Raw genomic sequence first — 25,923 nt, 5'->3', positions numbered from 1 at the left:
GGTTGGAGTGGAGAAAAAGGATAAAGAAGAGTTTTCAGAAGTTAGGATTAGATCCATATGCAGAGAGGAACCTCAGTCAAGAATCACCTTTGATAAATAGACTTGTAATTTCCCAATTTACTAGTATTTATTAAAAGCCTATGATTTTAATCACCTCGGTGGCTTCTCCGAGCATTGGAAGGTGCCAATTTCATTATGTTTTTTACCCTTCAAAAGTCCTTGAAAGTATCAGTTTTGCAGATGCATCAAGTCTGTTATTGGAGACATTTTATACAGCAGATGAAATTATCCTGAAACAAGTTCAAGACCTGGAAGAGGCACAGTTCCAGAGGGACAAGGCTTGTAAGAGGTTTCTAATGCTAAAAAAAAAAAAAAAAAGGAAATACCCAATAGAAACAAACGTGTCTTTGTAACTTTGATTCTCATTTCAGATAAATTGAATACAGACACCAATTCACAGGCAGAAGGTTTCTGTACACAAACATGAACTCCCCTACCACCTCAAGTCCTAAGGCTACTTGCTTGCAATCTCTCAGTCCACAACTGAAACGAAGAGTGCAAGGAAAAAAAATCTGTAACAAAACAAGGCTGAAAGTGACATAAAAAGCCTGTAATCACACGGAAAAGCTTGCATAAAAAAAAAACAAACGGTACTACGGTGAACTTGAAATTCAGAAACACAAGCTTCCATTAATAAGCCAGTTAACATTAAGAATTGTTTTGGTTAGAGGCCCTTGCCAAAGTGACTCAGTAGCCCTGCTTTTAATCCCCCTTCTGCCATGAAGCATCTTCGGATGCCTAGTTTTCTGGAAGTTATTTCTACAGAAATAGAGCATCACAAGTGGCTCCTACTTAGAAGAAAATCCCACAACAGTTCAATTTTAAACATGTTTTTGTATGGAACATACTACAGATTAAAATCTCAAGAATACGGTGGAATATAAATACTTTAAAAAAGACTGTTTGGGGAGAAGAATGCCCAAATCACTCACTGCTGCAGGCTTAAGAAATGGCAACCCTACTTACAGGCTGACACCTCAAAACTTGTACTATGAGTAAGGCCAGTCCCAGGCACGTGGAAATCATGAACTCAATCCAAAAAGAGAACAGAAAAAAGTAGAGCACTAAAAAAAAAAAAAAAATTGCTTGTGAGGAGGGTTGAGCTACCCACGAGGTACGGGGATGGGGCAGAAGGAAGCAGAGCCCCCTGCATGTCAGGCACAAGTGGGTCCCAGCAGTCTTTTCAGTTCTGAATTCAGATGGCATCTGGTAAACACAGAAACACAGGACAGAGATCTGATGGTCACATTGATACCAATCGTGACATGTTGGTGAAACAGCAGAAAGACTATCCTTAAAAAATGTCTATTGCCTAAACCAATCTTCCAAACGCTTCCAGAAGAGCCTTATGGTGTTCCATGTGGATGGACAAGGGCTCCAGGAAAAATACAAACAAAAACTGCCCAAGGAGCCTGGGACCAAGCAACAAGTTTGTTCTCAGTTACTTCTTGCATTTCTTTCTCTGCAGTCATGCAAAATAAATAAATAAATAAAAGAATTAAAAGCCAGGAGGTCTCCTGGTTCTTGAGGCTGTGTTTCCTACAACATGTACATTAATATTCATAGGGATCTTAATGGATAAACAATGCTAGGGCAGGAATAAAAATATGTATTAAAGAAGTTTGTTTCAATTCTGATCTGTAGAACTCAAATATTTAATGACTTTTTTATTAGGGAGGTCTGTAGTTTCTCATTCTTCACATTTTTTTCCAAGACCAGTACTGGCTTGTTTATTATTGATGTTCATTTGTTGTTAGAAAGAACAGATGAAGATGAAATTAAATATTTTTCTGATGTGTTTCCAGAAATTAATTCCCACATTTCATTAAATTAATAACACTGGGCAATTAGCTTACACCTCTCCTCTCAGCATCAGGAGCTAATTGAGCAATGAATGCGTGTTAGAATTTACACTAAAAATACCCCTGAAAGACACAGAAACAGGAAAAAAGCAGAGTTTTTGTACAATTTAAAAATGAAGTGGAAAAAATCAAAACAGAAACGATTCCCACAGTTACAACATCACTGGAGGCACACAGCAAATGAAGAAATTATTATCTGGGTTCTAAGGGCATTGGGTGGGGATCAGGTGCTGCACGCTGCAGCAATACAAAGTTCATTATAAGGAGGATTTAACTATTAACCTGTATTCGGAGTCTATGTTTGTGTTCAGATTAATCAATCATTTATTTATTACTAGTATGAGCACATCTCCTTTAGTGACCAATTTTGGTGAGTGACGCTGAATTCAGATGAAAATTTGAGCTGCATTATTTAAGACACATCAGTATGGGATTCTCTGTATCTTAGGAAAATAACAGTAAAACAGAAACATAAAACCAAGCGGTAGGGCAAAAAGCTCCTAAATAAGTTCAAACATCTTGCTGCATGATATTACTTAAGTGGGGCTTCTCCTGATTGTAAGTTGTACCAACAAAACCTTGTCACTACTGAAAGTAGCACTGGACACTTGCAAATTGGCTCGTGCACCTGTGCATCTCTTTTCTGAAGTGGTTTTCATTCAGAAAACCTCAAAGCATTCCCCAAGATTATCTGAATTTTCTTAACACTTCCTCAGATCTAGACTGTATAACCATCCCTTCTGACACAAAAAGCAATCCTTTTGGTGGTGGAACAGGGCTACTTTTAATCAGTAAGCAGCAGCAAGCCCATAAAACTGATTAGAAAAGGAAAAGACAACAGAGCATTAACACAAATCATAGATTTTGCAATCTCTTGAGGAATGAGAGCAGGACTTCTGTCTCTCATGCAGCCTAGCCACGTTCTTCCAAGGAAAGAGCTGTGCAGGATCTGAAATGTTATAGGGTGGGAACTGCCTGAGCAGCCTGTAGCTCCACTGCAAAGCCCCTGGGGTCCTGATGGGCATGAGTCTAAACGTTGATGAACCATGCAACCTGGCAGCAACGAAGGATAACAGCGCACATGGCTGTACCAACCACAGCATCCCTGATTTTCTAGGAAAGCTATTATGCTCCCTTAATTGAAAAAGGTTAGACTGGCTCTGAATTCAGCTCCTTCCAACCTCACTGATTTTTTAGTGCCATCGGGCTGTCAGGAGCACAGTGGAAACTTTTTTTTTTTTTAAACAGAAACCACTTCTGCCATTGCAGCAACTCCTGAAATCAAAAGCATCTGGTTCTACACACTGTTATGCCCCAGAAGGTTTGCATGTTCAAGATCTAGCCCTACCTAGCTTTGAGATCAGATCTCTGTATTATCATTAAGCTCCATTCTTTAGAAACATACCTACCACGCTAGCCAAGTCAGTCAGTCTTAACAAAATCCACTCCAGCATATTTGAAAGATGACATGTATGATTCACTCATTTAATACAATTACTATGATGCTTTTATTGGAAAACTCTTGCATTCCTCAGATTCTCAGGGCTATTCATTATAAAGCGACCTAGGAACACGGAACTTTGTTTCTTTTGTCTCACATTACCAACCTAAGCACCACCACCTCACTGAGATCTTTAAGACATTTATTGAGAGTCGAGCCAGGGCCAAACAAGTGGTCTGGTAAAAAGCAACAGTCACTATGCTTATCGTGTATTGCATGGAAGGGGGAAAAAGTGGACTATTAATTTACGTTGTCCAAACATAAAGATGTGCCTAAAACAATCTCTGCACCCGACATCCCCCAAAAACACGGCTGTACATGATCTAACTGCGTCCGTGCCAGGGTTGCTGCAGGAACAGCAATATCTCCAGCCCTGCACTGGTTGGAGTGGGGAGAACAGCACTCCAATATTTAATAGCAGCTCAAAAATTTGTTGAGTGTGATTAGTACATTCCAGGTAATAGATTAAAATGACTTCATCCTTCAGGCATCCCGGAGCGTTTAAGGGATTACAATAGGTAAGTATGACTTTAAGGAAGCCCCACATGGTATCACTTATTATGAACTCAGACCTCAAATTAAACACATGGAAAAAAGAGAAATGCTTTGGTAATTTACTCTACGCCTACCTCTAAAACTCCCTGTTTCATCTTCTGCGCTGCCTGCACAGCTCTGTGTCAAATTGTCTCCTAATGTGCTCCTAAGTCCTGCCTGTCTCTTGTTACGGCACAGGCGTGTGCCAGGCAGCAAGCCAGCTGGAGGCACACAGCCCCACGCTAACTGGGACCAGCTGATGCTCTGCCTCCTGCAGTTAGGATGATCCACTGATGCAGCGGAGCTATGCTTCACTTTCAGCCTCTAATCGCCACCACACCTGCCTTATCCTGCCACTATCCAGCACTGGGCTTCCCATTAGGGCAATTTTATCCTGAGCAAGGGCTGTTTCAGTGGTTAGACTAGCTTACTTCAACTTAAAATTACCCATTCCAACTTTTTTTCGAGTTGGTGAAATTCTTTCTTCCTCATGAGAACAAGGAAAAAAAAATAAAACCACTTGTGAGGCTGGCATATTTGCATAAACTCAAAGTGAACAGAATATAGGAATGAAAAAACACAGCACTTCAACCAGTTCCCATCAGATGTGGCATTTTAATATCAGCATGAACAAAGAAGAGGAACCTCTGGAAAAGCTCTAGCCTCCACATTCACCAGTGTGATTTTCTTCTTGGTTTTGAGCTCTTCTCCAGCACCTCAAGCTCCCCTAATGGCCAAGATGGACTGCGACCTACAAGGTCTGCAGTGCCAAACACCAACTGCTTATATTTAAACAATTTGGACACAGCATCTCCAACCTTTTCTTCCTTACTTATCAGCAGATATGAAGCACGCTGCAGAGCTGTGTGTACTTGTGACCACAAAGCCCACCCCAGGACAAAGCTCTAGAGACTGAAGGTACCTGGTAGGAGAGAGCGGCTGAATTTCTTAAGCAGGCGCAGAGACAGCAGTAGTTTTCTGGAAATACTTCATTAAAATACTCCCAAACTTTAATAAGAACTAGCTTTGCTAATCAGATTTAGACTGTCCTGAAAACAGCAGCAAGCTCTGGAAATTTCAACACATCCAACAGAGCAGCAAAAGGACACAGACATATTAACACAAGCAGGTACAAATGCCTCTTCCCCAGGTAAGCTGTAGCAAGAAATACTGAGACTGCTCCAGAGCTGCCCAAACCCTTCTGCACAGCTATAAATAAGGACCAGGATTTCATCCGCTTAGCCTACCAAGCACTACCCTTTTTCCACTATCCCAGTCTACCTCCTCTTTTCCCCATCCACCATGTGGAAATCGCCTTGCTGTAACTTAATTAATTAACACCCCTCGCTTCCCAGTCACTCACCTCCATTAGGCAGCACAGGAAACCACACGCTGCTGCTCATCAGAGGTCAGCTTCTCTCTTAGCTTCGCGGTGTAGGAAAACTAAAATAACTGTAAAACCAAGAGCTAGCATGCTTTTTTGAAGAAAACTCCCACAGAGCAGACCTATGCTTACCCCACGCGTTCTCAAATGAGGGAACAAAACCTTCCTATGGTATGCAAGCAGCTCACAGGTGTTCCCCCTGTTTGGATGCCATCATCTACATAGCACAGGTGCTACAAATCAAAGCCTAATCACCACTCACCACCAGGTTTTGCCAGTTCGGAAAGATAACAGCATCATATCAACAAGGCTTTACAGCTGTTACATCTCCATGCATCGCAAAACATTTTCTTTCTACTGTTTTATTTGCAGGAGTACTAAAAATGCTGTTTCTTCCAAAAGTGTAGAGAGGGGCTTTTCCTCTCAGAGCTCTAGAACTATTCAACCTGTACTTGCGTTGTCTTGATGCGTGACCTGCATGAATTGCATTGATGCTTTTAAACAACAAGGCAAAGATGACATATTAACATTTGTTAGAGTGTGAAATGCTGCAAAAGCAGCACTAAAGAGGAGGCTGAGAGCCATGGAGCAGCCTTTCCCCTTTTCTCTGCAGTTCTAGGCACATTACAGAGAGTGGATGTTTCTCCTTGCTTAGATGTCATAAGCAAGCATACACTGTGCTGGGCTTGATTTTTTTTTTTCTGGAAATTCTCTCCTGGAGTGAGTGAGAAAGGAAATTTTTAAGATGATTGCAAACAGTCAGTGTTTTACAGCTCCAAAAGAAATGAATAGCCCATCAAGAGTCAGTAGAGTTATTTCCATCAGAGATCAGGAATGACATTAATAGCATTTTGAAAAGTACGAGTAGAATCCCGTCTTCATTACCTCAGTAATCCTGGAAGGAGGAGAAGCCAAGAAACTTGTATGTTTAAAATTTCAGTTACATAATTTCCTTCATGTTTCACCAGAGACAATTCTGCTTGCCCTTTTCCATGTATTGTGAGAGCCAAAATGTTCCCATGCATTTCATTCCAAGTTCGTTCTGTATTTTATACCTTCATTAGTACATAACCTTTGTGGTTATATGTGGTTGTACAGTACAGTCCATTACAGCCAACTGTGTATTCTCACATTTAAGACCATCCCATGAAAAAAAAAGTTTATGGATCAGTTTTAAAATTGTACACTGAGCTGTGGACACAGACACATGACACACAGTTCAAATAAGAGGCATCCTATGCTTTGTTAGCAAGACTTATCTTCGCTCAAGGTTCTCCTTTAAGCAGCAACAACAACAATTTCTGAATTTAGCTCTTCACATCCACCTTTTTTCTGTCTATATGCTAATCTCATTAACATATAAGTTATATGGTAGAGCATATGCTCTGCTTCTTTGTTTTTAAATTAAGTTTTTGATACATGGTCTATTAGGAAAGACGATGGAAGTACCTGTGTGTAAGGCTGACAAACAGTGGGGTTTGGGCTGGCTTCAGCTTTTTCATTCAGAGCACTTTGCCTCAGGAGCTGAAGACCTGCAAGGCCCCCTTTCTTTCAGACTGAGCTCCTCTTGTACCATTACTCCTTATATACATATAAAAAACACAGGTCAATTCCTGAAAGGTAGCCACCTTCAGAAGGAACAAGGGTGCAGCTAGAATACAGCAATTCATGATAGGAAAAAAATGTTGGAACAGACCCTTCTCTGTTACTGGTTCGTACAAGTGAAAGTTCAGCAAAACGGTAGATTCCATGCGAACATCTTTCAATTGTACTTCATAAACGGCTATACAGACCTTGACTGGAATTCTAAATTATTCTGTCCTTCAAATTCTTTGATATATCGACTGTTGCACCTTTGCCTTACCTTGTTTTCTTTACTGTTTCTGCTATCGCTGCGTCTTGCTTGAGCTCCAGATCTGCTTGCTTCCCCGGTGCATCCTTCTGTCCCACACATTCGGCGTCCTTTAACAAGTAATCAGTTGCTCACCGTCTTGTCAGTTAAAATTCTGAAGTCTCCTCTTTTCTTTCAGCAGAATTGATGTGTGAGGTGTGACTTCTCAGAACTTGCCTCGCTCTTGAAGAACTTTTATTTTCAGAGCAGAAACGGGAACTCATTCCATTATGAGAGATTTCTCTAATATCAATTTAAATGCAAGCCTTTTACCACCATTAATATAAATATTTACATTCTTTCATAAACCACTGTTTCTTGATGGCGTATGCCCATCCATTAGGTGCTTCCAGGTCTCTCCAAACTACGCTTCAACCTAATGTATTTACTTGCCTTTTTTTTTTTTAAGCACTGCACCAGAACAGGATGTCCTACAAGAACTGGCAGTGAAACCTTAGATCATTAAAAGTCCAGTACTATATTTTGCAACATTTTTAATGAATCACAGGATAAATATTTGGCCCGAGCACAATTTCTGCAAGCTTGAATTGACTTTTCTCACCCTATTTTCTTGTCCCTTGATGCTTTGATCTTGTGTAAAAGGAAGAATGGACCATAAAAACACTTAAGACAGATATTCTGGCTTCACAGAACATGTTTTTTCCATTTTGACAGTTTTTAATAAGGTTTCTGATTTCTTGAACAACTGTAAAAAGAGAAACTGTGATTTAAAAAAAAAATGAAGTAAATGAAAAAAAAAAAAAAAAAGAGAAAGAAATATCCAAAAGAGTTATAAAAGAGATTTGAGGATATTCCAGTTAAAGTCCACCAAAACAAGTAGCATAAGATGTATGTTATGAGATGGACACAGGCTCTCCAAAGAGCAGTTACAACTGAACACTGAAAATGGTTTTTTTCTATAGTACCATAGCATTACACTTGGCTAAAGAGATCTACTATGAATCTTGAAAGTTTTTTTTTTTTTTCTGCAGGTGAGGGAAAATACAAAATATATTAAACAGAATACAGCCAGGAATTAATTTTGAAGTTAGGAAAATGGAAAGACAGGTGAAACTAAGAGGAAAAGCACTGTGTTGCTGACAAGTCATAGAACTGTTAGTTTTCTACTAATACCGTTGTCGTCTTTATTTTTCTATGTAGAGTGCCAACATTTTATTTTTTTTAATTGATGACTAAACTATCCAAAGACTATATTGCTGTATCACAACTAACTTAGTCATTGCTCACTAAGAAGTTTTCTAACTGTGAAGGTAACAGCCTCAATGAGGACTAGCAAGGCAGCAAACCAAATATAGCTTAAGCTTTCCTCCGTTATTTCTTTTCCTATTGAGACACACTAAAAGGCACGTTGCCAAACCAACATCTTAGAAACTTCTCCCACATTTGTATACTCTTCCATAATGACATTTAATGTGGCCAAATGATCATCAGCATCTCAGAAAAAGTTCATAACCAATGCTTTCATGCATAGTTTGTGTTTTAAGTTTCGCAGTTTAACTTTTTCAAGAACTTTTAGTTTCTTGCCGAAGTAGTTTGGCCTTCAAGTTAGGTCTGAGGATCCTGCTTTTAATACACACCTTTCCAAAAGGATTTTCAGTGAGAAGAATCAGACACACGCTGACCCGCAGCTCTAAAAAAGAAGCAACTTTTCCCTTGATATCTATGCCTAACCGAAACATCGTGTATCTTACAAGTTGTACAATCCCCAAATGAAAAACATCAGGATGAGCGTTCAGATCTAGCAACTACTGGCTCCCCGTTCTGGCAGGTAGGAATCTCGGGATTTCACAGCTGCAGCTGTCTGTCAAGCAACCCAGAAAGGCCACTGCCTTTCCCCCATCGCAGATCCAAAATGAAACTTCTGCGATGCGAACCACATCCTTTGGGCCTCAGGTGCAACATCCGAAGCTGTTCCAACACAGCGAATGATCGTTTTTAGCAAGGATTCATTGTCACCAATTGCATTAGTCTTAACAAGATACAAGGTAGGCACCAGAGGAGTCTGTAGAAGACAAAGGCAACTTAAATTTGCTGAGAAAACCAGTAGCCATCGACACATAGAAACTTCAGGACACAACCAGCACCACTTGGTTTTGTGTAACCTCAACTGCAACTCTCGAATAAAGCAGGGACGTGGAAGAATGCCTTCCTGTGGCACCACCAACCAAAATTAAATCCCCGACTGGAAGGGACAGAACAAGAACTTATTGAGAGGAGAAAAACGTTTGTTCTTGAAAAAGCTGTGAAATTGCTTTATCTTACCTGCTGTGCTCACTTACAGCACATCGTCGCTCCTTGTCCTTTTGTACACAAAATGCATGCCCTGGGAGAAATGGGTACCGGGGGCAAAAAGGCACCTCACAATTGCGTCTTTCTACGGGTGACAAAATGCTTGTCTCCCTTTCTTGAGGAGGGCCATTGAGAGAAGTGTTGCTTTTTATCCTTTCAATAAATATTTTTCTCTCTCTCCATCCAGACTATTAAAAATAATAAGAGAAATGTAATACAACTTTAAATGAGAGTTTATATATCACATGCTTTATGACAGCTGCTTTTATTTCACTTTAGATTAACAAAGCCTTTATGTTGAGACTTTGGAGCTGACCTTACAAAGCAGCAATACCATTAACCCTGCAGCACATGTTTCCCATTTAATGTTTCTGAGGTAACATTCTTTGTGGAAGTGAGAGAAAGGAGAACGCAAACTTGCAGAGAAAATAAAAGTCTGAGCGTCCTTCTTTTGAACAGAATTAAAGTCAGTCTGGACACTGGAAAATATGAAGTGAGAGGCTATGGCCTTACAAAGAGCTTCTCAATGGGATCCCAAGAGCTACAATGCTCAGCTTTCCTTTAGTATGCCATAGCTCATTGTCATTTCCTCTCAAGAGGCTGAACATATTTTGCCATCTCAATTTGAAGTGAAAGGTCCCGCTTACATCAATGTTATTTCAGTTTTAACCAGCATAACTCAAATGATTTATAAGCACGCCCAACCAAAAGAGCACTGTTGTAGTTGGAAGGAGCGAAGCCAACAGAGTTGTCCTGGGGTACAGCAGAGAGAAATCTGATCTGCTGCATTTGCATGAGCCACTGTTATTCGTGTAAACCTAACTAGTCCTAGTGGCATTTTACCATTGTCATGTCCTAGTGGCTCAATGCATGAGCAATATATTCACTTTTTTCTAGGTTAAACTTAACAGTGCCTACACACAAGTCCTCCATCCTGTTTTTGTTCTCGTTAATACCTGCACGTATTAAAGGCTGCTCGGTATTCTTAAGCTGCTTTCACAGTTCTGGTTTTGTGCTTGAAACTCTTTCTACGTTCTTTTTCAGTCAGTGAATCTGAAAAGCTGCAAACTACAGAGTCTACAAAGTTCAAGATAATCTCAAAAGAGACAGACAGATCCAGGAAAGAGGTGGAAAGAGACAGTTTGGTAGCCATTATATGCTTATATCTCAGACCTTGCCAAAGAAAAGAAAAAATGAATGCAAGAGAAAAGGATAAAAACTGCACGATTTGGATGAGAAACCAACAAATTCAGTGCTAAAATTCACATTGATGCCAGTGGAAGCTGGATCAGAGTTCCTGTAAACATGCAGACTTTCACTCTTAGATCGAGCCTCCTCTTTGAAACACTCCTGCCAAGCCTTCCAACAGTGATGATGCAGGATTTGCTGGAGCTGCAGCCGTTATGCAAAGCCCAGAGACTGTGCCTGAGCTGTTATCTGTGACCAGTATAAAACTGACAATTATTTTTTTTTAAGGACTTGGAAAGCTTGTTACATCCATGTTTAAGCACTTAATTCATAATCCTAACTCCAAACTGCAACACTTGCCCTTTCCTACTGACTCAAATGAGAATTTTTGGATGCTGAACGCTTCTGGAAATTAGAGCTGTCATCTAGGGGGCAAGGCAACAAAGGAGCAGCCTGCTTGAAGTATCCCTCTGTGATACTCGTGTCCTAAGCCTCAGAAGATCCAGCTGCTTTTTGTCCCAAGACCAATGTTCGTTTTCAGAGAGACCCATCAGCAGCTGCACAACCCCCTTTCCCAATCTTGCATGTAGTCTGGATTTACATTCCTGATGCATCAGGTGCATATAGACGTGTTTGGTTTTTTTCCCCTCATTCTGGTTAAACCCAGTATTTGGCAAGAGGGCACACCAAAAGCAGGCTGATACAACATTTTAGCTACCAGACAGCTGGTATGCCCCATTCCCATCCCATGTAAGAGATTATCCTCTGCCTTTACAGTCCCTCAGAGCTTCCCATGATATATTTAACTTCCTACTCCAAAGTGCTGGTTTGCTGTGCTTCTCCGGAGGCACGGCTGCAGCTAAGTGACTCCCATGTCCAAATCTGTGTTTCATAGAGGTTATGGAGAGATCCAAGAGGTGAAACACTACAGAAGTCACTCTGTGCCAGAACAGACTGAAGTGCCTAACGTCTTATCCAAACTATTGTCTAAATTACCACATCATCCTTATACTGAGGTCCAAAAATGCTAATTTCACCACTTTGTAGTCCCGATTACATTTTTTCAGCCAACTTGTTGTCCTATAAATACAAACTGTGGGCAAGTCCCCTCTCCCCTTTTTCCTCTGTTTTCTGTAATAGCTGGTCTTGTTATCATTAAAGGTATAAAACAGGCCAATATTCAGATTTCTGTTGTTTGCTGGTCATTTTGACTTCATTACCTTTGATGTCTAGAAAAGCATCTTTCTTCATGCTGTTTGCATTCAAAAGAAAAAAAAAAACTGCAATTCTTTTGGTGTGCTATGAATAAGCATGGGCATGCTGGGCCAGGAAATAAAATACATGCCACTACAATTAAAAAGGACTAATTTGTTAGCAATTCTGTAATATTCCCCAAATGCAGAAATTCTAAACAGTGTGAAGTCATCTGCATAACTCCTCTCTTCAGCTGCCAGCGTCCATAAGCTGAGTCTTCCATAACAGTGATTATCATGTGTAATAAGATAGCATGCCAAATGTTGTGGACTGAGTAAAAAAAAACACAGTACTGCTCCATGGTATAGAGTTCGTATTTCATGCAGCTATTGAACCTCCCATCTACTAAACAGCCCCCGACTTTTTTTTTTTTTTTTTTTTTTTTTTAATAAAAGCTTCTTCTCTATTATTTTCCATGCTTTCTCAGCATGCAGGGGTGGATGCCTGCTCTTCTTGGTACATCCACTTCCAAAGCCTGTCAGCCCCACATGCTGCCAGTTGAACTCTGGTGCTTATGGCAGGTTAAGAGCTGCAGTTTTAAAAAGCTATTTCTTACCATTTTTGGAAGAAAAAAAAGAAAAGTGCCTATTTTATCTATTCCTACCATGAAGTTATGTTTCTGAAGGATAAAATACTAAACTGTTGCTTAGCTTAGAGCCCTTATTGAATGACTGAAGCAAGCATTTCATAGTGACCCCTCAGGAAGCACAGGATCAGACTGTCAGGAGCTGGTCTTTTCTAAGGAAACTGATAATTTAGCCACTGAATCCAAGTTGTATATATGCTAAAGAGAGTACTTCCTTGAATCAGGATGGATTTATCCTTTTGCTAGAGTAAGAACTGTCAAAACCAGTCTACAGTCCCACACTTGTCACAAAATAACACCCAAAAGAAGATAACAGGAAGGAACTGGAGATGCAGCTCATGTTAAAACATGTTAAAGGCAGCACATCTCCTGCCCAAGTGCCGCGTATATCCAAGCATCCAGTTGTTCAAATTTGAAACAGAAAAACAAAAATGTGTTTCTCCATACAGCAAGATTATAAATTAAGACAAATCGGGTCTTGTGAGGTTACGTAAATGCTGACAGCTGTAAGTTCTCATTCCCACATTAGTTTTTAGTGTTGTTTTTAAGTAAAGCTGTTCTCTCATTTGAGACAAATATGATTTCTTAAAAAGAGCTGTGGGTGTAGACTAGGAGTTAGTGCTCGTTTGCTCTTCAGAGCCCATAAATGATATTGTGCTGACTGAAAAAGGTTTTATAAAATATTAGCTGATGAAAATGGGCAAGCAGAGTTCGAACTATGAGCAATCTGATGCGAAAACATCAACTCACTGCATTAATTTTTAATTGGAAAAAATAAACTGCACTTGAAGCTCCAATTTCTTTTTGTTGGTTCACTTACCTGCCAGGCAGAAACCTTTGTTGCTGTACTGGGAGTCAGCATTTAGTCTCTGCTACATGACTGTTGTTTGTGTACTGCTGAGTCCTGCACACCTCTGTGTGTGCAGGCATATTACATTGCACGACAACAAATCTTAGCTAAACTTCCACTGGCCATGTTTTGTTTGTGTTGAGCTAAAAATGGAAGAGTCTCATCTCTCACATAGAAGTTAGCCCCAGCACGACACCACATTTTAAATTCATCCCGCAGTTTAGTGCATCATATAATAAAATGCACTGGGGACTCAGAACTTGGATAGAAACCAAGAGAAAAATGCTTTTATTCTAACTTACATTATCAGTTCATGAACCCGACAGAGTGTGAGTAAGGCCACAATCATCAGCCTGCTCTTCAGCCCCCAGTTACCCTCCTTTATAGAGGGGGTCCAGGCTTGCATCAGAACTGGAAGTGCTGGCAAGAAACAGCTTTTTCCTGGATGCCAGGTATCTGGTATGGGAGGAAAACCAAGCATTCTTTGGGGCACAGAGGCTGCTGTCAACTAAGGAACTGAATGGATGGAAATTGTACCCAGCTCCTCCTGGCTAGAAAGACATGGAGAAGGAAATAGCTGAAGGATAGAGGGTGAGAGTAATGGAGAGAGAGGACAAGGTTTCCTCAAAGCCTTGGGGACCTTAGGGAGCTGAGTGTGTTCCCTGAATTTGCAGTGGCTATTTCCAGACCTCGAAGTCAGAAACAAACAATGTAAGTTGACTTCTGAAAACTTTATTCTAGTCCCTATTTGTTTTTTCACATATCATTAACACCCTTTATGATTGCCAGCCTTGAAATTTTGGTGTCTTAACAAAGAAAGACACAACAAGGAACCAGGCTCACATTTTCCATGTGCCAGTGCTGACTGTTTACATCTGAAGATGCCTTGCAGAAGGATTCAGTGCTTACTGGGTCTAAGTTTCAGGTTGGTAATGTTTCTATACAGTTTTATTTTTCTTGTCTGTATCTACAAAGCTACCTTCAGGAGAGCACGCAGTGATGCAGCTCTGTGTTTTACATTAAGCAGGCAGATTTCCAGCCACCACATAAGATAATAGCCTATCACACTTCAAGTCCTGAAAGGGGGTTAATTACAGAGTCTGGGGCTCAGAGTCCTAATCCACACACCAGCTTTATAAACACATACTTTGCACCCCCCTACACACTATGCAGAGCTTTAATAAACCAGAAACAGCAATTACACTTTTCTAAACAACTGCATTGCTAGAGCAAGCCCCAGCGGCTTGGCGAACAACTTTTACAGCATAATACTGATGTTACACATTCAGTGGCTTGACATCATGAAATATATGGGAAGATACCCTCCGACTCAGCTTGTTTCAAATTTTTTAGAATATAAAAAGCATCTGTTCAGGCTTCATGTTTAAAAGCCATCATGATTATCAGAAATAAGAAAGGGTAGTAGTACTTTTAGTTGGTATTCCAGTTTCTTAAACTTGTACTATTACGAAACATTCGTTGCAACTGAGCAGTTTGCCCCTAAAGCGCATGTATATAGACAGAAGACAAGAAAGAACCATAATCAGAGTATAAAAAAATACTATGTTGTTCGGTATTAGGTATTTTAGGAGAAGTCCTCAACATGTGTTGTATCTTTACACCCTAAAAAGCCTGGAAAATAAGGAATGAAGTAACTAAAGCTCTCCTGAATGCACATGGATATGTTATTGAGTAGAAAAGTATCACTTTTACATTCTCAAGTAGAAACTTTATGCGCACTGTATGCCTTACATCCTATGAAAAAACACTTAAGGATTAGAGTGCATATGAGTAGCAGTGGGACCAAGCCATCTCTGCGTATAGGTGCAGCTTCTGTGGTTATTGGGGTTACACCGGTTATAACCTTTCCAGCATTGTGGGAATATTTTTGGAAAGTAAGTCTCAAGTTATCTGAGTCCCTAGTGAACACTTCACAATAACGATAATACTTTTTTTTATTATTCTTGTGATCAATGCTGTTATTGCCCTACAGAAACCTGTTGCCTTCAGGTAAATCAATCCCACTATGTACTGTCAAAAGAAGGGAATACTCCCCCTGCGATTTAGATGAGGAAACTGAGAAATTGTGCAGCTTCTCCGACTAATGGAGTGAGAGCTACAAAACCAGTAGCCAGATCCAGGTTTCCTGAGCTTCCATGAATGTTCTCCATTCACAGCACACACAACAGAGGGACAAAATGCTTTTACTTACGAGGATGCATTTGAGACTAATCATAAGAAAGCGAATGGGTATGGTGCTCTGACTCGGGTTGTCAATGCAGAAGATGATGTATGCAGCCAGTCACAGGCTTCATCCAGGTAAGTATGTGTTAGGGAAACAGGATTCTTAAGTCTCTATTTTCATGCTTTCTGGATATTTCTTCTTTCTCAAGTATCTGCCTTTAAAATCAACAGCTTATGATTTAATCAGATTTCATTTACTGTTATTTATACACGTATAGTCTTAATTGTAGCATCACCTCTTACTTGCTTTGGCCATTTTGTCTATTCACGTGAAGCAGTGAGCAGAGACAAACACGTCAGCCTTGCTGCACAGTCCTATGGCCAACCCTGGGCACTAGCAACTTACATCCAACCTTTGTACTACAGAAAATGTATCCTGGAAACACGGGTGAAAACAAGACAGCTTAAATATCCCTAAGTAATCTGCTCAAAAGACAATATAGCACAGTAAGGTATATTAAAAACATTCTTTCTATATTAAAAAAAAATGATCTGGTGCCATGGAGAAAGTTGTTAGTTAAACCAGAGAAGGTGGGAATAAGTGCGAGCATTTGAAATGGGAGGCCTGTTGCAGTGTGACATGCCCCATTGTACAACACATCCCCCTGCCTTTCGAAAAGCCATGTCATACCAAACCATGTTAAGGGGAAGCAAGAAGAGAACGTGCTCCTGTGGCTTGTTAGAGCAGCACTCTGAAGCCGAGTGCTTCGAAGAACATCGTTCCTGCCAACTAAGCAGAGACAATACTTCCACAGCAGAGACACCAGAGCAGCATGTCAAAAACACCGCCCTCTAGTACAAAGGGTTTTGCAGGGGGTGAATGAAAGGGTTGTCCTGTGGATCCTGGTGGTCCAGTGGGAAAGCAGAAAAACAACTTCTGGCAGATGCTCTCACTCTGCTGACACTTCAGCTCAATCTCCTCCTGAACACAAGGCAGGCCCTCGATCTGCCTTTCTGCCAACCTTATTTGCCCTGACCCCATATTCCACCGTAAGGAGTACAGTGGGAACCTGAGGAGCTGGTTCTGCAGTTGTAGTGTCCCAAAGCAGGTATAGTTAGCCTGCAGCTACACCCCACCTCATTTCTTCCTAGCAAGACCAATCCACTTGCACATAAACTACACACCGCCTATACTGCAAAGAGAAACACGATCTGGTAGGTTGCTGATGACTGCTTACTGCAAAATACTGAGAATAATGATAGGATTAAGCAAAGGATGGGGAAAAAAAAAAAAAAGACTGTTTTAAGGTAACAGTGTATATTCTGAGTGCGTTCATTTAGGATCGGTACAGCTGTCACTGTGAACGCAGTCCAAAAGGAACACAGCACCATTAGTCTGTGCTATCTTTGTCTCAGCAGTGACTTGCGTGGCTTTCCTTTGAACTAACGTGTCTACCAGAACTGAATCCCCACCAAGTACACGGACTGCATACCTTCCTGGATTTCTCATGTTGTTTGGGAAGGCTGAAAGCCTGCCTCTGTGTGTGGCAATCCATCAAATGGCCTCACTGGGTTTTCTCCAAGAGAACTTCATCAAAGCACATCTTAAATTACTTATTCTGGCATCATCTTGGGCCCAAATAAGAGCCCACATAGGGAAAGAAGCTGTAAGGGATGGGAAGGCGTGGGAACTGAAGGGAGACACATGGTGAGGGATGTCATGTGCCTAAGGAGAACCTATGGCACTGCAGCTCAGGAGATGGAGCCTGCTTGGAACAGACTGAAAGGCAGGGTGGAAGCTTGCTCGGGGTGCTTGCAGACCAACGGGGTGATCACAGGAATCCAACGGCAGCTGACAGGGTAATGTGATTAAGATGCATTGCAACTCTAGTTAACTCTGTAAATATATATAAATCCAATAGCAACTTGCAAATTATTTTAGCATTGCTTTTTCAAAACCGGGAGAAGTTGCACACCCAAACTCCAGCTATTTTCAATCGGATTAGGGGCCTTAATTCCTTCAATTCTTGGCAATCCCTTACTAGACGACTTGCTTGGCATTTCTGTGGGAGCAGTACAAGACTCATTTATCAATTACAGGAAGCCTTCTTGCCTGCCAATCCATAATAGGCTCAGTTTTATTTTTAAAACGGCAAAGTGAAAAACTAAGTCTTGCAAACACAAAGGAAGCTAAATAATAGCTTACCCACAGGCAGTGAGGAGTGCTAAAAAGCATCAAGTGCAATTATGTCACACTCCGTACTCACTCTTTGCACATTCATATTCTGACAGTAGACTGTAAGATCTCAGATTCAAAGCTCCATGACAAATGTCACCAACTGAACTCACAAGCTGTGGGAAAACAAAGGTCTGTATTAGAAAAAAGAATCATGTAAGGGACAGCAAATAAAACTTCCAATTTCTTAACTGCTACCTTGTGTTACTGCTGTTCAAACTCATTAAGATGTTGTGCTGTGTTTTGTTTTTTTTTCTACATACACATATATAGAAAAATATAAATATTTTTATTACACAAATATAAAGGGTTTTTTTTGTGACAAAGGAGAGAGAAATGCTTCTTACATCTTTGTTATTTTAGCAGATGCTTGAAGGCCCCTGTAATTATTCTGTATCTTCTATTGATTTCACCCATTTCTAACCTGGTATTTCATTTCAGCATTGGACTTCAGAGCAAGGGGACCCCAGCTGAGTTTTACAGTACCTGTGGAGCAGGCTGATACTGCCACCTTGGGGAGGATTCTTTCCATGTACTTCAAGGAGCCTAAGCAAGTGTCATATAAATCAGTTTGACTTTTTCCATCACATCCTCCCAGGAAAAGGGCTTCTTAAAATCCCCTGCCCATGCTGACATAAGACCTTCCAGATGTGTCCCGACTCAGACTGTGCTACACTCACAACTATACTGGAATGAAATGTCTTTTTTTTTGGGCGGGGAAGAATGCTTAGCTAAGTTTTACATAGCATTTAAACAGTGCCTCGTTTACACTGCTCTTAATTTCATAGCCATTTCACCAGTGTAAGAGCCCTGTTCTGCCTACAGCTGGGCAAGCTGAATTTTGCATACACCGCTCCACTGCTTCTGTGATTCCAGCTTTCTTGCTATTTTGAATTCCTGTCCATGCACAGCTTAAATCATTCGCTGGCAGGCTATAGGTTCAGCTAGCTGCAACTGCTAGGACTTACGCTGTCTCAGACCTAACGAGAGGCATTACTCTGCATAGGAACAGTCCAACAAAAGGTGCAGAGCTGGACTGTGACGATTTAACCAAAGGCAAGACTTCAAGGCAAATTAAAGCAAAGCATCTGGATTTTATCTTCACAACATCCAGTGTTACTGACCTACTCTTTTGCTTTTCAAGTATCGCCCCTACCCACTAGCAGATAAAGAAGCCTTGCTGTACACATATATATATAAACATATGAAGAGATAAACCCTGCGCATGACTCGAATTGTACACAATCCACACGGTGTTGACCTTCAAGACTTTTCGTGGTAGAAACGAGCAGTATGTGCCTCAGCTACTTGTACAACACAAGGAAAGATTTAACATCTCACCTTTCACCAGAACAGGCAGGCTCAAGAGCAGGGAGCTACCTATAGGTAACTGACTTGCTATGTGCTCTCAAAAACATACAGCGACAAAATTGCTGCACAGCTGTTGAGAGTCAAGCAACATAAATAATGAACTCATGAAAGAATAATGTGAATTTACACAAGAAGGCTGTGAAGGCACCATTAGCTCCTACCTTCTGCCAAAGCACTGTCTGTGCTTGTGGCACAACAGTGGGAAATAACAAGAGGCTTCTGGAGGAACTGAAGTCTTCGTCCCAGTGCTGCAAGCAAGAGCAGCCTGGTATTGGAGTAAACCAGTACATCTGAGCTTCCAAATAGAGCTACATTTTGGATGACAATGTCCCTAGCAGGACTAGGCTCTGGAAAACACCCTCCTCTTTTCCTCCCACCACAGGCAGCCTACGTACCAGACTCTTGTTCTCAGATTTCCAGATTATTGGAGTAAACATACACCTCCACCCACCTGGGATTTATGGTCGGAGGGGAGGTATAGCTAAACCTTTCCTTGTGAACGGACAAGCAGACTTGCTTCACCTTTTTGTTCTGTTACTAGAATCCAGACATTAAAGCACACATGTGGATTTACTTCCTACTATGGCACACAAGTTCAAATTAGTCGCTTACCCACTTGTGACAAAAATAAACAAGTGATGGGTCTTTTCTGAAAAATGCTTTTACCTTTGGTTTTAATACTGTTACAGCATGGCAAAGAATGATGCTTGCAAGACAAACTTACCAAGCATAGCACACAATCAAAGCTATCTAGCTAACAGTGAATGCACGTTACCGGCACTGGTGCAAGCGTTCAGATTTCTTCCTGATTCATGCGTAATTTCTGTAGTTTTATCCATTTTGGGATTATCTTAATCCATCTTTGTTAGACAAACAGCTTTATATCTGCATAAGGTTTACACGGTGCTTTGAAAAGCTGAAAGTAACCCAGTACCTCCACTGCCACTCACATTATACTGCTGGTAGAACTTCAGTAACTTGAAAAAATACCAGCTTCACATAATCAATAAAGTGATTGCAAAATCCGCATTTGCATCTAACTTGCAAATTCAATTGACACTGTCAAGTGCAGACCAAATGTATCCAATTGAATGAGGATCTATCAGTAATAGATTAACCAGATTAATGTGTACGTAACAGTTTCAGCATGGTACGTTGCTGTTGTTAGTTTCAAAGTTCACCTATGAACGTCTTTTTACTCAGCACACATGGATTACGAGACAATGAAAGAAGAATTTCAGGGAATATAAGGTAAGCTACATAACATGAATTTAAACTAAGCATTTATGTATAGACTGCATATAGGGAAAAAAAAAGAACAAAAATCTTTGATTATGACTAGGGGAAAAAAAAAAAGGAATGCATGAATTCATGTCCTCCATATCATATCATTATGTTACGAAAAATGAATACAATACCCATCTAGATTGATGAATAACTGACGACAACCATTTCATAAGGTGTCTTTTTTAAAGGGAATAGGTAGGTATTCTTAAGAAAAAAGGGAAGTGGATCATGGAAAAATTCACAAAAAGCTCACAAATAGCAAATTCTGTACGATCATATACAGTGTTCAGTGTTGTCTGTAACAAAAGTAATGTTACAGTAATAGATCTCGCATGTTTGGCTTTGTACTTAAGTTTTTTCAAAAGACTGATTTGGGCATGGATTTGATATAAAGGAGAATCCCTAAACTGCATATGCAAAAATCTAAAATTAAATGCAGACATTTCCACTGTAAAGTTACCCACAGTCTGAGTACATAAATGCAGTACATTAAAAAATAAAAATAAAGAAATACAAAAACTTTAAATTCAGGTGTCACTGATAGCTTGAAATCAGCTGCTTACTTACTAATTGCTTTTCCATCTGAAAAATCTCTGAACTTAATCAACCAATATTCCTCTGAGACAATTAATGTGCATCAAACCCCTTTGGACACTGGATTACAGAAAAGAAGAAAATGAGATGGCTTATTTATGAAGAGTTATACTAACTGGAAACAATACTTACCCATCTCCCCTCTCTATTCACTAGCTTACACTTTTATTTCCCACTGTGCTGTGAAAGACTGTATAGATTTCCAAAGTTCCAGTTTGACCTGGAGTTAGGATCTGCAGTGTTAGCTATTTCAGCCTTTCTTTCTTCACTAAGACATCCTTCCTGTATTTGTTTACCTGCATCAGAAAGCTCTTCTGAATTATTGTCTCTTACAGCTTTAGTATCAGTCTCCAGTGTGGGAAAAGTGCTCCTTTAAAAGCTACTTCTTCCATACCACCCTTTTTCCCCTCTTAAAAGCATGTGAAGATTTACTTCTTGAAATAGTCACCTAGTATCAGCAGCACACATTTGTCAATTCTTCCTCCCCTAATTTTCCTTCTTTTCATAAAACACTCTCCCACAACGCTGTTTTCCATGGTTGTTTCTCAGCTCCTGCTCTCCTTGTTTGTTGCCTCTCCTTAAATTTATCTGCTTTATTTCTTCCTAAAGCTCCTCAGATCTGACTCTTTCCCAGCTCCTCACTCTCCACCAGCGTAGGAGGGCAGCCCACCAAGCTACCAGGGAGTCTCGCTCTTCCCGAGCAGCAAACTGGAGGCCAAAGCCGTGTCCTTGGATCAGAGGTATGCGTGTGGTGTATTGAATGTCTAGCAATAGTAAATAGATATTTCAGGCAGGGAAGGACACTCAAAAGACACCAAGTTTTGCCATTTTTGCTGGAGTGTTTTTAAAGTTGGCGTCTCAAACAGCTCACGTTATTTGTTCTTCACTTAATGACAGGTTTGTGGCTAAAAGCATCGACAATGGCAGGCAGCAACAAGATGACAATCAACCTTGTCGTCCTTGGAAGGACTCAGACTGGCAAAAGCGCTGCTGGGAACAGCCTGCTAGGCAGCGATGACTTCGAAAGCCGGCTCTCCCCCAGCTCCGTGACTACATTTTGCAGCCTGGGCCACAGCTGCCACATTTCGGGGATCACACGGCGCAATGGCTGCGAGCTCGCCCTCCGTGTGCGGGTGCTTGACACTCCAGGCTTCCCCCACAGCAGCCTGAGCAAGGAGCGGGTGAGAGAGATGGTGCGATCAGCCCTGGCTCAGCACTTCAGGGAGGAAGGCCTGCATCTAGCCCTTCTGGTCCTGCGGGCTGACCTGCCTCTGTGTCCCGATGAGAACGAACACACCGTTCAGTTCATCCAGGTAACAAATAAGGAAATAGGAAGAAGCCTCTGCCCACAACGGGGGCTCTTTGTGGCTGAAAATAGCTATGGAGGAGTTCACTGCAGAAGCAAGTTAGAGAAGTGCAGCTGAAAATGGGAACATTTCCCTATCCACTATTTGAAATACACACCGTGCCCAACTCCAAAACTGTAAACCAGAGCTACACTTCTCACACTAAACCGAGAAGAGAGCTAACAACTGCTGTCTGCTGTACTTGGACTCAGCACAACAGGATTTAGGAATTAAATTTACCCATCAAAGCAAGCTTCTCTCTCAGAAATGAGTTAAAGGTTTACTATGACAGATCTAGCTTGTTAAAGAGAACCATTATACGAAGCAAAGGTCTGGTTACCTTACTCTTCTGTGCTCTGTATAGGATACAACACAGCCCGAAGCAGAATATGACAGGTCCAAAGTCATGCAGGAAATCTGACTGACCTAGGGTAAGGATGCTCAGCTCTGTCCTGCACTATTATTACTGCTGTGTCTGTTCAAGAGAGAATAACTAGACAATTCCCTTAAATTTACGCTAGGTAATGAAAATTTCTAGCATAACGGGCTCGAAGCAAATATTTTGAATCTCTCCTCTGGGGGAAATTTTTTTTGGAAGTAGGTAAGAAAAGCGGGAGGGAGAGACACTGAAATGGGATGGCTTTCTTTTCTGTGGAAATGTTTTCATCACCATGCATATACTTCATTGAAAAGGAGACCAAAGGGATTCTGCTCAGTTTGTCTATCTGATCAGATCAAAGAGGTTTGTTTATACGAGTTACAAAAAAAAAAAAAGGCTTTCAACCATTTTTAAAGTCTGGGTATTACACTTCACATCCATCTTACACAGATTAACTTTCTAAAAATCTTTAAGACTGAAAGGGACTTCCTGGCGCATCAAGTACTATCACCTGCAGTAATGACATTACCTAAAAATATATAGATATATATACACACACCAGTTCAAGTTGTTCTGACTTTCCTCATGATTACTCTGTACTGCTAGGCTACTCCTCATTTTCCCAGTAGTTTGAGTTAGTTGTTAAGTTTTCACAGCACTTTTCCTCATTGCCAGATGACATATATATTTGTTCTCAGCATTACCTTTTTTCTTTATTCAGTTCTCCCATGCCTCTATACTTCAAGATACGTAAGAGGACTCGATATTTTTTGCTAATATTTTTACCCTAAGCATGGATCAAGTCCATGTGGGCATTAAAAGTTTAAGGGATGCCAGGATACCCTTCTCCTTTAATGAAGCTACAAAAACCCCCACTGGAGATGAAATAAAGCATGTTAAAAAAGTGAGAAAACAACACTTAATTCTGTTTTGTGATTGTAACCGACTCTCAGCTTATTTTAGTTATTAACCCCTTAAAACACTAGGTGCTATGATTTCATCAGCCGCTAACAAACAGGGCAGGACAGCTGTCTGAGCGCTGGGAATACAATTGTTATATTTCAGTATGTCATTGCATAATAAATTACCATAAGGACTACCTTTAGCATTCAGTTCTCGCAATAATCCTCTGCATATTAAGGATGGTATATCAGTAATTCATACAGAAGACTTATTTTAATCTCTTTTGATTTCTATTTTAATAGTCTAATGAATTAGGAAAGTGGTAGATATTGATTTCAGAATTAATGTTAGCACCAATTCATCTGAGTACACAGAAAATCAAGGCACTACTCCCTCTCCCTAAAACCTATACCTCAACTCTTCCTAAGAGAACTTATACCAAAATACAGTAAACATCTAATCTGCAAGAGTTTAAAAAAACAGCTTATTTTCTAAATTCCCCACCATCAGATGGACCACTGCAGTTACAGACAAACTCCCCAGCTGTCATTTAAGTTGATGCATTTGATTTGTGTTTTTCCTGAATTGCTGGGAACAGTTCAGTTTTAGGGTATAAAGCTGTTACTGAAATCAGCGTTATAGAAAAATGTGTTATTTATTTATTCTATGCAATGTGATTTGTAAAAGCTTTTCCAAAGAGCTTCTATAAATAGAAATATAGATATGTAGAAACAATAAACTACTTGAATTTTACATGTTATGCTGATATGTGCTGTAGCTAACAACCATTTTCCTTATTTACACACACACACATATATATGTATATATATATTAACTCTATTAACACCTGTAGCAGGAGAACAAAGAACCGCTAGCACTGCATGACCACTTATTTCCACTATTTGGGGACGTCATTTTCTTCAAAGGTCAAAACCCCCTGAAATTTCAGCAACTCAAATAGCATGAATTGGATTACTGCCAGGAAAAGAACATACTCTGGTCTGTTAATACATAAGTATATGAGGTGGGATTGGGTGAAGTGAACAAGAAAAGATATCTACTTGAGATTTGTTTTTCATTACAGGAACTTCTGGGTCCCACATGGAAGGATTTCACTGCGGTTTTACTTACTCATGCAGACAAGGCCAAAGAAGCTGGATTCAGTGAGGAAGCGTATTTGCACAGTGTCTCAAGTACCCTGTTGTCCCTGTTGAGCTCAGTGCAGCATAAATATGTCTTTCTAGACAACCAGAAGAGCAAAATTAAAGAGGAAAGAGCTATTGTCTTACGAAAGCTCTTGAATTTTATAAGACAGAATAACTATCAAGTGCTTCTATTTAAACACAACAAAGAATAAAATTAGCTTTCGGGTACTCGTGTCTATTTTCTATAGTTTACAACATTTAATGGAAATAAAACAGTAGAAAAGCCAGCAATTGGAACATTCTACACCCAAAACCATTCTATACCAAATATCTTTGAACACACGGTTGGGAATATCTCTTTAGATTCCCAAACCACATGCCTTTCACAGAGTAGTACCTCATGCTACCGGATCCAGAATCCTAGTTTCAACCACACCATCAGAGCAAACTAGTGCTAATTTGTTATATATGTAAATGTAACTAATATACTAATAGTGCTAATACCTAACATGCACACAGTGAGGAGTAAGATTTTATGCTGCATCTGATTGTATATTGCAGATAAAACACAGAGCTGGAGAAAAAGAAAGCATATAATAATGCATGAGTTCAGGCTGTAAGGAATGAAGGAACTTTTCTGCTCAATTTTTGGAGCTTTCATAAGTTCCTCTGAAATCTGCTGTTTGTAAAAAGTTTTCCAGTATTAAAAATTAAATTTATCTACTGCAAAGTTGTTTCCTTACCTTGATTTCCTTACCTTGAATTCCTATTCTTGATTCAAGAATAATTAAAACTGAGATTTTCAACTTCAAGAATATCGTTTAATAAGATATTATCAGATATGTAGTTTACAAAGCAGTTAAAATAGTTCCCACATGCCTAATGTTATTCAGCACATTTAAAATGTGCTAATTACTACCGCTGATTCCCAGATGCATAGAAAATGAGCACAGTTAACTGTATAGGCACATACAAAACGTATCCAAAACGAAACCTGTTCATCTTTTCTTTTGTGCCTACTCCTTTCAATTTTCTATCATCATCATTTTGTTTTCGTC

General features: G+C 40.2%; 1 protein-coding gene and 1 long non-coding RNA gene across 7 annotated transcripts in view; one reads left to right on the top strand and one right to left on the bottom strand.

Annotated features, from left to right (window-relative positions):
- LOC137856484 (uncharacterized) overlaps window positions 1-13,472 on the bottom strand; it is a 124,825-nt gene extending 111,353 nt beyond the window's left edge. For 3 of the 5 annotated variants that reach the window (XR_011096508.1, XR_011096511.1, XR_011096507.1), the window contains exon 1: window positions 13,391-13,472. This is a non-coding gene — a long non-coding RNA (uncharacterized lncRNA). Of the gene's footprint in view, window positions 1-5,320; window positions 5,944-7,205; window positions 7,391-13,390 lie in introns of those variants that run through there. The other 2 variants (XR_011096509.1, XR_011096510.1) reach the window with 2 other exon arrangements.
- A 6,853-nt stretch (window positions 13,473-20,325) lies between these two features.
- Window positions 20,326-25,093, top strand: GIMD1 (GIMAP family P-loop NTPase domain containing 1). Of its 2 annotated transcripts, XM_068681906.1 has the most exons (4): window positions 20,351-20,462; window positions 21,702-21,832; window positions 21,990-22,405; window positions 24,805-25,093. In XM_068681906.1, the coding sequence occupies exons 1-4, from the start codon at window positions 20,395-20,397 to the stop codon at window positions 25,075-25,077; spliced, it is 888 nt and encodes a 295-aa protein (XP_068538007.1). In that variant the 5' UTR covers window positions 20,351-20,394; the 3' UTR covers window positions 25,078-25,093. The 2 variants fall into 2 exon arrangements, with proteins under 2 accessions (XP_068538008.1, XP_068538007.1); XM_068681907.1 differs by lacking the exon at window positions 21,702-21,832 and having other exon boundaries at window positions 20,326-20,462.
- Window positions 25,094-25,923: the final 830 nt, after the last annotated feature.

Source organism: Anas acuta, chromosome 4 (assembly GCF_963932015.1).
Source record: "Anas acuta chromosome 4, bAnaAcu1.1, whole genome shotgun sequence".
Classification (NCBI taxonomy): domain Eukaryota; kingdom Metazoa; phylum Chordata; class Aves; order Anseriformes; family Anatidae; genus Anas; species Anas acuta.
This window is presented reverse-complemented; position numbering and strand designations above follow the sequence as displayed.